Below are 15,771 nucleotides of genomic sequence, written 5' to 3'. Positions count from 1 at the left end.
TCTATCTATCTATCTATCTATCTATCGTTGGAAGCCAAAATTATGAGTGAAAATGAAGTTTGATTAATTGCCCAGCCCTGGTAGGCACAACACTGAGGGGATCAATGCACTTTTGTGCACATATGAGCAGGATTTTATAGTTTGTGAGTTAGCTGTGGTTCAATATGCAAACTGTGGAAATTTGAAGACGTCATAGCTCCCACCCACCCAGCGGTACCCCTTTCAAACAGATCGAGCATACCCCTTAGTCATGACTGAGATTTACTGTAACAGTTGTGGGTGTGTTGTGCAGCAGCTGGATCAATAGTCCCTGGTTTATGAACCTCCCAGTGTTTGTTCCCGTATCTACAGAGGAGAAAAAACATTTCATTTTTAATACACAAGTCACAGGTAGGTGTTTGGTCTTTTCATTCGAGTATGATGATCTGTTTCTAAATGTCGCCAGCAAAAGTGAAAGCAAACCGCAGATGCACTCCCGCTTTGAAACGAGCTTTGTCGCTGTATTTGAGTTTATTCTGCGCTCTGTCTGCGAGTCCAGGAGAAAATAAGGAAGCACAGGCAGAGGGCAGGTTCTCACACTTACAGTGAATCATAGGTGATGACTTAAAGGGATGAGGCGATACTTTGTTTTTGTTTTCAGGGAAATCCTGTAGGGCGGCATGGTGATGTGGTGGTTAGCACTGTCACCTCACAGCAAGAGGGATCCCGGGTGGGAGCCCTTTTGTGCGGAGTTTGCATGTTCTCACCATGTCAGCGTGGGTTCTCTCCGGGCACTCCGGCTTCCTCCCACAGTCCAAAGACATGCAGATTGGGGACTAGGTTAATTGATAACTCTAAATTGTCCACAGGTGTGAATGTGAGTGTGAATGGTTGTTTGTCTCTATGTGTCAGCCCTGCGATAGTCTGGCGACCTGTCCAGGGTGTACCCTGCCTCTCACCCAATGTAGCTGGGATAGCCCCCCGCGACCCTCAAGAGGATGAAGCCGTTAGAAGATGGATGGATGGGAAATCCTGTATTGTATTGGAGGCATGGGTGCAGATCTGATGACAAGTTTGGGGGGGACACAATCAGTTGTAATTTTTTTTTTTTTAATTGCACGTGTACAAATCATTCCCACAGAGCGCTTGAGATTGCCAGCATATTTCACGATTTCATAGAGGCTCATCACCATCACCAAGTCATTCAAAAAGCACTACAAACAGAATCATATGCTTACCTTTACTGTTTATTTCTCTTAAACAGCCAGTAGTACATGGAACCAGCCATCACCCTCCTTTTCACTGCTTCGCTGTTAGTTAATGCTACTTCTAGTTTCAGGGTCTCAGGCATCTTATGTCCACTCACGTTCTCATATCTTGCCTCTCACAGATTCCCATTTCTCCTCATCATCTTCCCTTTCTCCTAGTATATAGGACTACTGTATACATTTGTTCAACTTCAATCATTTAAGCTATTTAGAATTGGGGGGGACAATTTGTGTTTCAGAATTTGGGGGGGACATGTCCCCCCCGTCTCCCCCGGGATCTGCACCCATGATTGGAGGGGAGAATGGGGTTGGTCATCCTTAATAGATTCTCATGTGATATATAATAATGTGTGTCAGGTAGGAATGAAATGACTACTTTTCTTAAGCTTATCCTGTACAGAATATATTGATTCAGCCTATGTCTTATTTTTGGACGACTTCCGGTTGTCACACACACTCAGGCTATACTTCAATAAGATCCACTGTTGAGCCCTGTGACCTTTCAGAAAAATGACAATATTAACACAGCAAATGTCTGCACAAGTTGTAGTGGAATAGTTAATTTTTTGAGTGACAATATGTGATGTCATTATTTGTCTTTGTGACACATAATTCACACCGAGCTCTGTCTGAGCAAACCAGAGATAAATGTTTTTTATGTATCTTAAATAATGTGCTGCTTTAAAACATTATCACAGTTTGAGACATCATTATTTGAGAAACAGCTGGACAGCAGATGACAGTTGTGTTTTTGCTGCTTTGTTCTGTATAGTACGTTATTTTTTGTAAATAAGTGTACGAAAAAAATGATCTGGAACAACTTGGTCAAAATAGAGCAGAGAATTTGAATGTCATTCACACAGATTTAGAGAGAAAGAGAATTGTTGCTGAATCTGGGGAATTGAACTCCCTGGATTAAATCAGTGGTGACAAGTCTTGGTGTGAGCCTTGATTCAGATCTAAGCTTCAAGTCCCACAATAACAAGGTGACGAAAACATCATTTTCCACCTCAGAAACACAGCAAAGGTACAACCATTTCTAAATGAAAAAGATGCCGAGAAATTGATTTGTCTTTATTGCAAGCCGACTTGACTACTGTAATACACTTTATACTGGCCTCCCAAAAACCACTGAAAGACTTCACCTCTTTTAGAACTCTGCAGCTCTGCTACGAACCAGAACCAAGAGGAGAGAGCACGTCGGGCCAGTCTGAGCTGCTCTGCACTGACTTCCTCTTACATTTAGAACTGATTTAAAGGTCCTCCTCCTTATATACAAAGCCCTAAATATAGGCTTGGACTCAGCTACATTGCTAACTCCCTTTTAAACTATTTGCCTCCAAGAACACTGCGGTCATTGCTGCTGGTTTATTGGAAATTCCCAATCTGGCAACGTGGGGTGGTGCTTTTATATTATAAAGGGGCTGTAACGGAATGACACCAATTGCAAGCCAGGCAACGCCACCTAGGGACTTTCACCCAAGGAGTTTTACCAAGTTCTAAGCAATAAGGCAAACACAGGTTCAAACACTACAAGACAGACGTGGCTCAAAAGCAAGTCAAGATTTATTTATTAAGAATTGGATAAGCAAAAATAATACTATTAAACTGGAAGTGTCTGTAGAGGGAAAAGAAAGAATTAGTAATGGGCAATGAAGGCAAGTCAAAGTTACGGAAGGATGTATGAAATTTATTACAATTTATTCTCTTAACAATAACTTTTTTTTGTTTAATTAATGAAAACACTTCCAGAGTAGATGATTAAAACTATCAAAACGGGGAGGGGGGAGTGAGTGGAAGCTAGCAAGGGGGATGTCCTCCAATCAGTTTGGAACAATTCACCACTACAAAAGAAGCAAATACAATGTTAACACATTTTGTGGTTTGTGGAAGTTAAACATTGTTTAAAAAGTTAACAAACCTCAAATCAATTTCAATGGACACCAAGACGACCAGGCCATCCGTGCAAAACAGGCAGTAAACTATTTAACACAAACACAATGTAGCTTCTGTTAAAATAAAGGTCACTACTCAAAGTAAAACAGGCTAAAACGACCTCCAGGCCACATTACCCACCTCAGAGACATGACCATTTGGCAGCCAAGGAGAAAGGCAGCCTTCATGCCACAGGTGTCTTAAATAGGCTCTGCCAATTTAGGGGGGTTAGGAAAGGGGAGGAGTTGATCTACTTTTTTGGAGAGGCTGCAGTCTGCAGCCTCTGACTCAGATTCTCTCTGCTACACCAGGAACAGCCGGAAGAAGATTGGGGATGCAGCCTTTGTCATTTCTGCCCCAGAGATATGAAACACACTACCTAGATAATCAGGGGCGCCAGCTGGCTAAATATTTTTAAAAGAAAGTTGAAATCTGTTGACTTTAGCCTTTAACTTGCTCTGACTTCCTCAAACAGGTCTGAAACTCTTTTTTTTTACACTTTTACTTTCTTTTTACGCTTCACGCTGCTGCAACTCTTAAAATCTTACTTGATATTATGATTTATATTTTTACAACTCTATGATTTCATAAATCAGTTCTGCTATTATTAATTTAGAGTCGGCCTACCTTAACACATTTTAAAAATGCTCAGTTACTAACTTGCCTTTTTGTCACTTTAGCAGAAAGTCCTCAAATACTCGTCCTACTTGCTGTACAGGGGTGATGGAAATCTGCTGTGGTCTACTTACTTACCAAAAGGAATCAGGTAAACGGTTGAAAACAACGAAACAGAGTCTAATTTGACCTTTTGTCTGGATAAATCATACAAGACTTCCTATTAGTGAGTGTTATGATATTAAGCATGGTTAACAGTTAACAGTATCAAATCATTTAGATATTCATATTTTTGTTTTCGTATTTTCTGTGTGTTGGTGTGTGCAAAATGTCTGGGTGTATTTGTCCATGCAAATGTGTGTTTGGTGATCAGACAGGCAGCAAGCAGCTTCTCTTATCAGTTATTGATTGGTCAATAACTGCCAGCTGTTTCTGTGTCAGTTCCTCTAAAGAGCATCGATGTGGAGGTGGAGGTGAGGGACCATGTGGCTACAGTGGTCTCCACTCTGAACTATGAGAACAAGGAGGACAAACCAATAGAGGCAGTTTTTGTCTTCCCTCTGCCTGGAGATGCTGCTGTCTGTCATTTCAGTGCTAAGATTGGACAAAAAGAGATTGTAGCTGAGGTGAAGGAGAAACAGGAGGTGAGCTGGACAGTAGAGACTAACTCACTATAATGGAGCTTAAAACACAGTAAATGTTGCTCACATGTGTCGTCTGTACTCCAGGCTCGTGAGGAGTATGATGATGCACTGAGCTCCGGTCAGCAGGCCTTCCTGTTGGAGGAGAGTGAGCAGAGTCCAGATATATTCTCTCTGAGTGTGGGCAGTCTGCCTCCAGGAGAGAGCGCCTCCATCAGGCTGGAGTACGTCACTGAGCTGGCTGTGCAGGCTGATGATGGGCTGAGGTTTTGTCTGCCTGCTGTGCTCAACCCTCGCTACCAACCTCAGGGTAGGAAAACCAGCCAACACCTTCATCATGAGCCCTGACAGTCAAAAACCCACCTTCACAACAGTGACAAAACACTTCAGCTCAAAATATTTACAACAAGCTGTTAATTCTCATACAACCTGCCAGCTGTGCCCAGGGGTGAACATAAAATCAGTCGTGTGAAAATAAAGTCAATGATAATGAGATCAAGTTTCAACTTGACTCTCCAGAATAAATACACATCACTTGCAAGAGCTGCTGACAAAATGATGCACATGTGATGTTTTTCTGAAGCCATAGAAAGATGGACATGACATTTGAAGAGCACATTTTCAGATTCTGGTTCTGGACTTTGTAAAATGTTTGGGTTGAGATGAATGTAGTGTGTTGACACTTACTGTGCCTGTTTAGTTTTTATCCAAACTTTAAAAATGTGACTGAAATGAGAATAAAGGACTGAAGAGGGAGGTTCAGTCTGTCTCAAAACCCAATATTTCCATTCGTCAATTACCTGACTAATGGAGTGTTTTTATGTCTCCAAGCCGCTGATAGTCGTAGCCAGAGGCATCTTGTTTTCAGGTCTGCCCGATGGACGTTCCATTCTTGTGAATGTGATATCTTAAGAATGCCTTGAGGGACTTTATCCAAATTTGGCACAAACGTTCACTTGGAGAAAAGGATTAACTGTATAGTCTTTGGCGGTCATACGTCAAAGGTCAGGGTCACTGTGATCTCATCTGTCTTATTCCCATGAATGCAATATCTCAAGAGCACCTTGAGGGTATTTTCCCAATTTTGCACAAACATTCATTTGGACTTAGCGATGAACTAAATAGATTATGGTGGTCAAAGGTCAAGGTCATCGTGATCTTGCATCTGTTTCATTCTCGTGAACGTGGTATCTCAACAACAAGTTGAGGGAATTTCTTCAAATTTCGCACAAAAATTCACTTCATGTCAAGGATGAACTGAGCAGAACTTGGTGGTCAAAGGTCAAGGTCACTATGACCTTGCGTCCATCTCACTTTGTGAAAGCGATAGCTTAAGAACACCTTGAGGGAATTTCCACAAATTTGGCACAAAGGTCCACCTGGACTCACAAATGAACTGATTCTAATCAAGGTCAAAGGTCAATATCACTGTGACATCATAATGTTCCACAAAAACACTTTCTGGCCATTACTCAATGTCATAACTCAGGAACAGGAGGGGAGACAATTTGGTCAGATACTGAATTGGTGTCACTAATCTTGGGGCCCACCTTGTAACTTTGGTAATGAAATAGAATATCTGTGCTGCTGGGGACAGGGTGTGTGTGACGCATCCATGTTTTCACAGACATGGGTATAAACTTTACCTTGACAGGTTCGTGGAGGCATACGACCGCAAGGCGGTAATTCTAGTTCCGCTATATGCCAACAGCGCCTATTAAAATTGTATAAATGTGGAAGATTTTTAGAACCCACTGTGACACACTTAGCTAATTAATGAAATTGTCAAGTAGCTTACACAAATTCTCAGTCACTTGAGCTCAGATGCTCTTTTTAGTTTAAAGGTTATTTTAAGGGACTTGAGGAGTAATATGATGAATAAAGTCATTAAAAATTCATTCACATAAAAGTATTGTCATTACGTGGTATTGTCCATTCATTATTATATTAAGAGATGATTATATTAATTGGAGGAGAAGCTTAATTTTGCATTACTGTGTCACATCTTTTCTTGGTCTTTCAATGTCCTGTCCCATGTATTTGTTAGCAGCTCAGCAATATGCATGTATTCGTTTGCCCTATGTCCCCAAAAATTACTTCAAACGTATCTGTTCTTGTTCACAGGTAGTGAAGGTGCCAGTGTCCAGGTGATCTGTGTTCCAGCCTCTCTGGTGCCCTACAGTCTGTCTTTCTCTGCCCGACTGTCCTCTCCTCGTCCAGTCTCTAAAGTAGAGTCTAACTGTTCCCTGGATCCTCTGCAGTACCTCAACACAGAGCAAACCCAGGCCACGGTAGCTACTGTACAGTGCTGATGTGTCTGCTGTGTGTGATTGTTCCTCAGTACTGAGAACAAGATGTATATGACTTGATTTATATTCATGAGTGTGTTTTGTGAACTGCAGGTCAAGTTGGCTGCAGGACACAAGTTTGACAGAGATGTTGAACTGCTGATTTATTACAAAGATGCCCACCAGCCCACTGCTGTGGTGGAGGCAGGACAGGCGTCTGCCAAGCCTGGTGAGTGCAAATTAGTGAAGATGTGTTAAATATAAGAGGTACTCATTTAGATTTTATAGCTGAGTTCCATATGTTGTGTTTCAGGCACTCTGATGGGTGATCCAGTAGTGATGCTGAGCCTGTACCCTGAGTTCCCCCAGGCTGTGATGTCTTCAGTCGCCTCATGTGGAGAGTTTGTGCTCTTATTGGATCGATCTGGCAGTATGCAGGGAGAACGTATGAAGAGTGCCAAGGTATTCATCGTGTCATTTGCTATTTCTATCATCAAATCATTCAGTGTCTCTCTCACACAGCAGCCTTTATTATCTTTTTTCTCTTCCCTGGAGGATACTCTGCTGCTCCTGTTGAAGAGCTTACCAATGGGCTGCTATTTCAACATCTACAGTTTCGGGTCCAGCCATGAACACATCTTCTCGTAGGTCATTCCTTAATGTCGTTCAGCCCACAAAATAAACGCCTTTGGTATCACTGCCTGTGCATGTATATATGTGTATATACATATATATGTGTGTGTATGTTGATGTAAATCGTGTGAAAGCAGTCGTGTGTTTATTTCATGACAGTAAGAGTGTGGAGTACAGCCAGAAGACCCTGGAAGAGGCTCTGAAAAAAGTTGAAGTGATGGACGCTGATCTGGGAGGAACAGAGATCCTTCAGCCCCTCGAACATATTTACAGCCAGCCAACCATTCCCAATCAACCTAGACAAGTACTAAACATGCCACACACACACACACACACACACACACACACACACACACACACACACACACACACTCACCCATTACAGAAAGTGAGTTAGTAAGTAGCTAACAGTGGCCCCTTTATTGAGCTGATAATGTTGCAATCATTGGGCTTCATGCAGGGCTACATTTTTTCTTAATTTTTTTGTTAAGAGAAAATATAAAAGAAGTTATTCCAGATGCATCAAATGTTCTCAACCATCCAAATCTGCTCTTTGTGCTGATTGATAAATCCCATTTGATCATAAGTAACCTATTAGCATGGGTAACGACCCCTAAACACTATAGAAGGAGAGGTGATGTTGAAGAATTGCAGAAATGCCACCAATACAGAGCGTAAGAAGAATCGTGAATTTGAGGTCACAGGAAATCAAAAACCCAGCAAATGCAAAACAAAATGCATTTTAAAAACCAATTGTTAACAGGGTCTAACACAGGTTTCAGAGAACACGTTTGGTGACTCAACACATGCTGCATGTTTCTGGGTGTGATGTAACGTCGAGTGACATGTAAACTCTCCTCCGCAGCTGTTTGTCTTTACTGACGGAGAGGTGGAGAACACCAAACAAGTCATCAATCTGGTGAAGAAGAATTCAGGTTCCCACAGGTGAAACCACAAAACATGACAACCACCCACAAAACTCTTAAGTGCTATATCGCAGGCAACTGGACGTGGTCGAGTTTCTTGAAGACCTTTTACCTCTGATCCAAGAGGCTTCTTCAGAGAAGATTACCATTACCTGGATGGCTGAGAATCTTCATCAACATGTTGCTAAACAGTTTGGGAAGAATCCCCTTCGACTGGTATGGGAATTTGAAAGAACATCTAGGAAGCTGGCTGATTACAGATGATCACAGAAACCACCTGCATTACAGTTTGAAACTCCAAACAGCTTACACTTGGGTTCAACTGTGAAAGAACACAGGGCTGCAACCATCCTTCAGAGGGCTCACAGCCAGCTGCTCAGTGAGAGAGAGGAGACAGATTGATGTCACCATTCTGAAGACGCCTCTTGGATAAGAGGTGAAACATCTTCAAGAAACCCAAGCAAGTTCAGTTGACTGCGATATAGCACTTAAGATTACCATGATATGGATGACTGAGAATCATCAACACTGACAAAACTCTCAGAATATGTTCCATGTTTGATGCTTTGTGTACTTAAAGAAAACTCCTGTATTGTAGGTGCTTCTCTTTTGGGATTGGGGAATGGGCCAGCTCTGCTCTTATCAACGGGTTGGCCAAGGAAGGAGGAGGTCACGCTCAGTTCATCACAGGGGAAGAGAGGATGCAGCCTAAAGTAAGACATATAAAACAAACAAATGCAACAACTTTATATTTTAGACAGAAATCATGTTTCCATATCAATAAGTAAGTGAAAACCCAGTGCTTCTCTTGACTTATGACAAAAAAAAAAAAAAAAAATCCTCAACAGGTGATGCAGTCGCTGCGATTTGCTCTCCAGCCAGCTGTGGTGGACGTCTCAGTCGAGTGGGATGTGCCAGAGGGAGTTTCTGTTGCTGCTCTCTCCCCACCGATCACAGCACTTTTCCAGGGTCAAAGGTCACTGATTTACGCCCAGCTGACTGGGCAGGTAGGAGCAGCATCATCTCATAGTGAAATATCTATTTATGCCTCCACGCCGGTGACAGCTGTGACTGACAGCAGTATGATTTCAGGTTGTCCGTTTGTCCCATTCCTGTGAACACGATATCTCAAGAGTTCCTTATAGGAATGTCTTCAAATTTGGCACAAACATTGACTTTGACTCAACAATGAACTGATCAGATTTTGGTGGTCAAAGGTCACTGTAATGTCACAAAACATGTTTTTGGCCATCACTCAAGAATTCATACACTTATTATGACAACATTTCACACAAATGTCTAATATAATAAAATGGTGAATTGTTGACATTTTATATCCAAAAGGTCAAAGGCCAACTTCACTGTGACATTATAATGATCTTTTCTGGCCACTATTCAACACCATAACCCAGGAACAAACAGACATATTTGGTCAGATACTGAATTGGTGACATTAATCTTGGGTTCCCACCTTGAAATTGTTTTAATGTAACAGAGCCCCTGTGCTGCCAGGGAGAAGATGTGTGTGAAGCATCCATGTTTTAGAATATGTCATTTCTTTGCAGCAAAATAAATCCATATTTGAAGCGTTGTCAGTTGTCATGTCTACATGAGTCTTGGCAGAAACGGATGTTAATTGTGACTGCAACTTGACTGCTTTGCAGAGACATACAACCTGCCCCTCAGCAAACTATATGACCACATTATATGTGTCTTTTTATCCAGTATGTGATTTTAACAAACATGTTTTGACACTGTGATACTTTCTCAGAGTTCAGGCAGCAGAGGGCTGTGTGACAGTGAAGTACAGCCTGGCAGGTCATCCCTGTCAGAACCAGCTCCACTTCAGTCTCACACCTGCAGACGACACTGGGTAGTGAATTTACGAATAAAATATGAAGTTAATGTTCAGTTCAATGACAAATATTAACATATTAAGTGTCTCAGTGAGAGCAGTGCAGAGAGTGCCTTTGAATGTAGTAATTTTGTTTTTAAAACAATGTGAATCACAAATGCAAAGTGTGAATTTTAAGACTGTTGGCAGAAATAAAACCACATTTTTAGGGTTTGTATGATGTGGCAGAGTGGAAAGCAAATTGCTGAGGCTGTTGTGATATTGTTGCACTTCTGTGTTTAAATCTGAATTGGTTAATTCTGGCTATGTGGACCTATAATAACATTGCTTAGACATATTTGCACTTGTAAACCAGTAAGATAAGTTTCCTCTGTGTTCACGCCTGCCTGCAGATTAACAGTTCACAGATTGGCTGCTTGGACTCTGATCCGCTCCCTGGAAGTCGAGGAGGAAAAGGAAGGAGATGAGGAAGTGAAGAAGACGGTGGTGGAGCTCAGTGTCCAATCAGGAGTGAGCAGTGCCTTCACTGCCTTTGTTGCTGTCAACAAAGGCAACGGCGAGGCGATTCAGGGACCTATGGCTATTGTAAATGTCCCAGTATCCAGTGAGTGTTATACCGACAGCAAAAGAATAATGAATGTGTTTTACAGTGTTTTTATATTGATTTTGTTTGTTAACCAGGGTTGATTCTTCAGTGCTGAATACTTGTGTTTTTTAAAGCCCAAATGTGCCTTGGATGAAATTCTCCGGATTTAATGGTCTACTCTCTTTTTCTATTTTTATCTCAAAGGTTACAGATTTCTTTCTTATAATCTGTGTGCTCTCGATGACCCTGTGCCATTGTCTACAGAATTTGGTGCGTAGTACAAGTTCATTTGTTATTTTAACATAGCTTTTTAATACATAAAAACATAGCAATACAATACACGTAAGGCATTTAAGACAATTAATTGCAAGAAAACAATTCATTTTTCTGGTAAAAATAGTATTAAATATTTATTTGCATTTCACAGTATCGTTACTTGTGATAATATATATTCAAACCCAGGATGGGGGGTTCAAACCTGTAGGGTGGGGGAGCCCTTCTGTGCAGAGTTTCAGCGTGGGTTTTCTCCGGGTGCTCCGACTTCCCACCACAGTCCAAAGACATTCAGGTTGATTGGTGGCTCTGAATTGTCCGTAGGTGTGAATGTGAGTGTGAATGGTTGTCTGTCTCTATGTGTCAGCCCTGTGATAGTCTGCTAAATACCCAGGGTGTACCCTGCCTTTTGCCCAATGTCAGCTGGTATAGGCTCCAGCCCTCCCACGACTCCCAACAGGATAAGAGGTTATAGAAAATGAATAAATGAATGATAATATTTATCATGTTTTCTAAATTTTCAATCTTTTTTTTTTCAGACTCTGCAATGATGAAAGTAAAATCAGGTAAAGGTCTTTCGCTTTGTTTTATATTACTTGCAGGAATCCTTAAAAGTACTTTATAGGTCAGTGTAATTTTTCAAATTGACACTGTGTAAAAAGAAATGGAGGTTTTTTAATAAATTGGGGTGAACATAGTTTTGTTCCTGCCTCTCAAATAACCGAATAATTACATTTAAAAAAGATAGCAATGTGTCTTTCCATAAGCAATGTGTCTTGGAGGGAGCTTTCAAAGAATATGGACACAAAGGAATTCTGCTGGGGAAAATTAATCCTGCCTTAATAAACTTAATCTTTGTTAAAATCACGTGTCACGAGTGTCACATTCTTAAGCACACCTCTAAACCTTTTAACAGCTGACATTTACTGGGGCACTTGATGGAACTGAGCCATCATACGGCCTCATGCTCTCTTCAGTGTAAGGAAATTTGTTCCACCCATGCTTTTCCTGCTATGGCAAGGCAAAATGTCTGCTGTGAAAAAGGTCTGTTATATCCATATATGTGGATGTTACAAGTCAGCTAGTCCCCACACCGCTGGTGAATGGGACAGTGGTTGTGAAGTTCAAATGGACCAGTTCAACAAAATCAGAGGACAAAGATGGACACGCTTCTGTCTCCTCAGGGAGAAGATACACTGCTGTGCTTTCTTGACCAAAATCTCTTCTCTATCAACAGTTTTCAGCAGAATTAGCAGCTCCTTTAAGCGTGGTAAGAAGGCCTCATCTCAGACCAATGGTAAGCAAACCAGTGGCATGCTGACTGGCTTTTCTCAAAGATCCTACACATTCATATTTACCTTGGATCTTGCAGTGTGTATCTATATAGTTTCTGTATGAGTCTTTGAGTGTGTGAATAGAAAGCAACCACTTTCCTTATAATCCCTGTTATCCCTGCACACAAATTATTTTGTGTTTACACTTTCTTTGCTCTTCTCCTCTAAAGCTCCATGTGGGGTTGCAGGTACCTTCCTGCAACTGGTCTCCCTCCAGAAGGCGTCTGGCTGCTGGGTGCTGCATCCAGATCTGGCTACTGCACTGGGAAAGACCACCGATGAGGTGGAAAAGTCAAAACCTGCATTGGTGGGTTGTCGCCAAATATAAGAGTGCAACTTCATAGATTATATTTAGGTTGTAGTAAATGGTAACAGAGTTCACCAGGAGCATCACACAGGAACAGAGGAAATAATAAAACAGAATTAGACCAAATACAGATATGTAGCGGGTCATATCTTTACAGCAGCTAATCACATTTCAGTGTAAGGACATCTGGTGAGTTTAGCCCTTGAATCTGCACCCGTGCTGTCAGCCAGAACATCTGCATTTCTTTGATTTGGTGAATTAGGAGAACAAAGAAGTGTGGGCCACCATTCTGGCTCTGATCTGGCTTCATGGTTTCAAGATGGATGCTAAGGATGAGTGGGAGCTTCTGGCAATGAAGGCTGTGTCATGGCTCCGTGCTCAGAATGGTAATAACCAGAATAATAGGTGTTAATCTGTTGTTTATAACAGTGTTTGTGGTTAAAAGAAGCAATTTACTCTCCTCTTGCTGACACTTGTGTGTGTGTTTCTTTTGTATTTTTCTCAGCACCATGTGTGACAGAGTGTGTAGAAGCTGGGAATGCTCTGCTGGGTGTCAACGTGCAGAAAGATGCCCTGGGACTGTGAAGTTGTCATCAAAGCGGTTTCTCTTTAGGATTGGTATACTGAAGCAGATTTACTTGCGCCTCTGCTGTATTTTCTCAACGTTGCACCTCATTCTATGCACTATTCACATTGCACTGCCAAACTCCATGGAGATGTACATGGAGAAACACGTGTTGCACCTTGTTATCCTTACTATTTGCACTGTACTTCATCCATCAGCCATGTAACGGCAAAAAACAAATGAAGCTCTTCTGTTTTAAGCTGGTTGATGTTGTTTTTTATCTGAAACAGTCTTTATTCATCTATGATATTTTGACAAAGTGAATGCAAATGCACCATTAAAATGTAAACTGACAATACAGGAGGCACACATGCACTTGAGTGGACACTGAAACTAATGTATCTATAGGCCAGAATTATACTACTTTTCCTGTCCTGTCCAGCCTATAATCCACATAAAAATCTATATGAAAACAAGATTGTGAGCTTTGTTCTTAATGTTGTCTCATTACTGGGGAAGTTTTTTAATAGATTAAATGCAGATACATTAAGACTATCCCCAATTGTATTGTGTATTTGTATGTATTCTATGCTAATATGTCTATGTTATTAGGGTCGGGCAGCTAAGCTGCCAGGACACTATTGTAATCCTAGGTATTCTTGTAGTGACTGCTATCAACAAAAAGGCTGCTGAGAGGCGTAAGTGGGCTCGCATCTGTGACTCTGTTCCTTCATTGAATCGGTCCACTTGACAGTTATATAAGTTTTATATAGGAAACTAAAGAAAGACTTACAATGCAGTGATCTGACGTGACGGTCAACAGAAAATATCAGAGCTCACTCAACCCTATTGTCTCCAATCCCGCCAGGCATTTAAATGCCCGGTTAAATAACTTAAACCACACCCATGTGTCAACCACCGGATGTGACATACCTGTGCATGCATACAAATAAACAACAAACATAAGCAAAATATATATTTTGGCTCTATTGCATCTAGAGTTATTTTCATGGCTTCTGCCTGATCCAAACTGTGGCACAGAATATTAACAATTAGCCAGGAGTGGAGCAACGGGTGAGAAGGAAAAGAGAGCGGACAACGCCGACTTACCACGAGGAGGCACAACCACACCAGAGGGGTATTCCAGGTAGGAGTTCAACAAACTCTGAGTCTAACCCTGAACTCTGAGTTGACTTACTCTGAGATTGGAAACTCTGAGTATCCGGTTCCAGAACAGCTGATCTGAGTTAGTTCAGTCAACTCTGAGTATGTTCACTCTGAGTTAAACCGACAATAAAAAGCCATCAAAAATGGAGCTCCGACTCCATGATTCACCATGGCAACAGGTAAATAAAAGACAGCGCCTCCATTTTAATCCAGTGGATGTAGAGATATTAATGCATGTGTAGCAGTCGGTGCACGTTTATCTTTAAAAGAAGAGCCTGAGTCAGAGCGAGGAAAGTGTAAATAAGTTAACCATAAAGTTAATAAAAAAGTTTGATTCAGTGTTGTCCGTTTATTCATCATTTATCAGACTTACATTTCCTTAATGAAGACTAAGTGATGGAATCTGACTGTGTATCAGGCTGTAGATACATTACATTATATTAATAATATATAATAATATATTTGTTCAGATTTAATCTGATGGGGAAAAACACAGGAGGCAGAAGATTTAAAACATATAGGCTAGGCTATAGATCAAAGACATAATGACATGACTGTAAACTCACAGTGTGACCCAGTAATAATATGTTTGGTGATTTGCACTTGAAAAGACGTTGAGGTTAAAATACAGTAGATTTTAAAATGTTGCACATCTATTTGTATCTTGACTCAACAGCATTCAGTGACTTTATTTCAGCTACAAATGTAGTAAATGTAAAGACACTGAAATGCTGCACCATTGCTCACTCAGAAATACGAACATATAATCCCCAATATTAGGCTATAGGAATTATGTTCCATCAGTGCGACCAATGACATCAGTGATAGAGATCATTAGTCATTGATACTACGTGTCTAAAGCTTCATACCGATTTTAAAAGTTTAAATAATTAGACCTACACATTATGTGCAATAAACATTTGGGAGCTGCTCTAACAGACTGACAGTCTGATCCTTGTGCACAGTGTTATAAAAAATAATAAATATAAAAAGGACAGAGGTTTGATTCTGAGCTGAGGATGAATTCTCTATGTGTAATATTTGAATGTAAAGACAAAAACCGATGTCCAAAGAAATGATTGATTTGCATAAATTCAGTAACTTAAGACAGTCCTGAGTAACAAACTAATATCCAGCAGGATTTAGACTATGACAGACGGTAAATCTCTGCTAATTAATGCTCTTCCATACAAGCTTTGGCACGGACTGAATGAATGAGGAAATGAAACAGCGTGTAAGAGGGAGGAGACAGAAAAAAACTCAGGGTTTATTGAAGAAAACCTGCCAGCGAGCAGGTTATGTTCACAGAGTCTGTAACCATGGTGACTGACTCAGAGTTTCAGCTACCTCTCTTTCTGGAACGGATAACTCAGAGTTTCCCTCATCTCAGGGTTAACTT

The 15,771-nt window shown here is 40.9% G+C and overlaps 1 protein-coding gene across 1 annotated transcript; it reads left to right on the top strand.

The window, feature by feature from the left end:
* The first annotated feature begins 240 nt into the window (after positions 1-240).
* On the top strand, positions 241-13,659 carry LOC125888506 (von Willebrand factor A domain-containing protein 5A-like). The gene is made up of 20 exons (XM_049575889.1): positions 241-390; positions 3,863-3,948; positions 4,239-4,441; positions 4,526-4,748; positions 6,563-6,729; positions 6,841-6,955; positions 7,040-7,188; positions 7,282-7,370; positions 7,519-7,663; positions 8,225-8,304; positions 8,884-8,998; positions 9,134-9,301; positions 10,064-10,158; positions 10,533-10,744; positions 10,931-10,996; positions 11,539-11,565; positions 12,237-12,296; positions 12,504-12,640; positions 12,903-13,026; positions 13,146-13,659. The coding sequence occupies exons 2-20, from the start codon at positions 3,906-3,908 to the stop codon at positions 13,223-13,225; spliced, it is 2,298 nt and encodes a 765-aa protein (XP_049431846.1). The 5' UTR covers positions 241-390; positions 3,863-3,905; the 3' UTR covers positions 13,226-13,659.
* Positions 13,660-15,771: the final 2,112 nt, after the last annotated feature.

This window comes from Epinephelus fuscoguttatus, linkage group LG5 (assembly GCF_011397635.1).
Source record: "Epinephelus fuscoguttatus linkage group LG5, E.fuscoguttatus.final_Chr_v1".
Lineage (NCBI taxonomy): Eukaryota > Metazoa > Chordata > Actinopteri > Perciformes > Serranidae > Epinephelus > Epinephelus fuscoguttatus.
This window is presented reverse-complemented; position numbering and strand designations above follow the sequence as displayed.

Coding starts and splice junctions, on each gene's coding strand:
- LOC125888506 (XM_049575889.1), top strand. CDS start 3,906: ATGGAAATCTGCTGTGGTCTACTTACTTACCAAAAGGAATCAG. Junction 8,999..9,133: donor AAGAGAGGATGCAGCCTAAA/GTAAGACATATA, acceptor AATCCTCAACAG/GTGATGCAGTCGCTGCGATT. Junction 12,297..12,503: donor GGCCTCATCTCAGACCAATG/GTAAGCAAACCA, acceptor TCTCCTCTAAAG/CTCCATGTGGGGTTGCAGGT.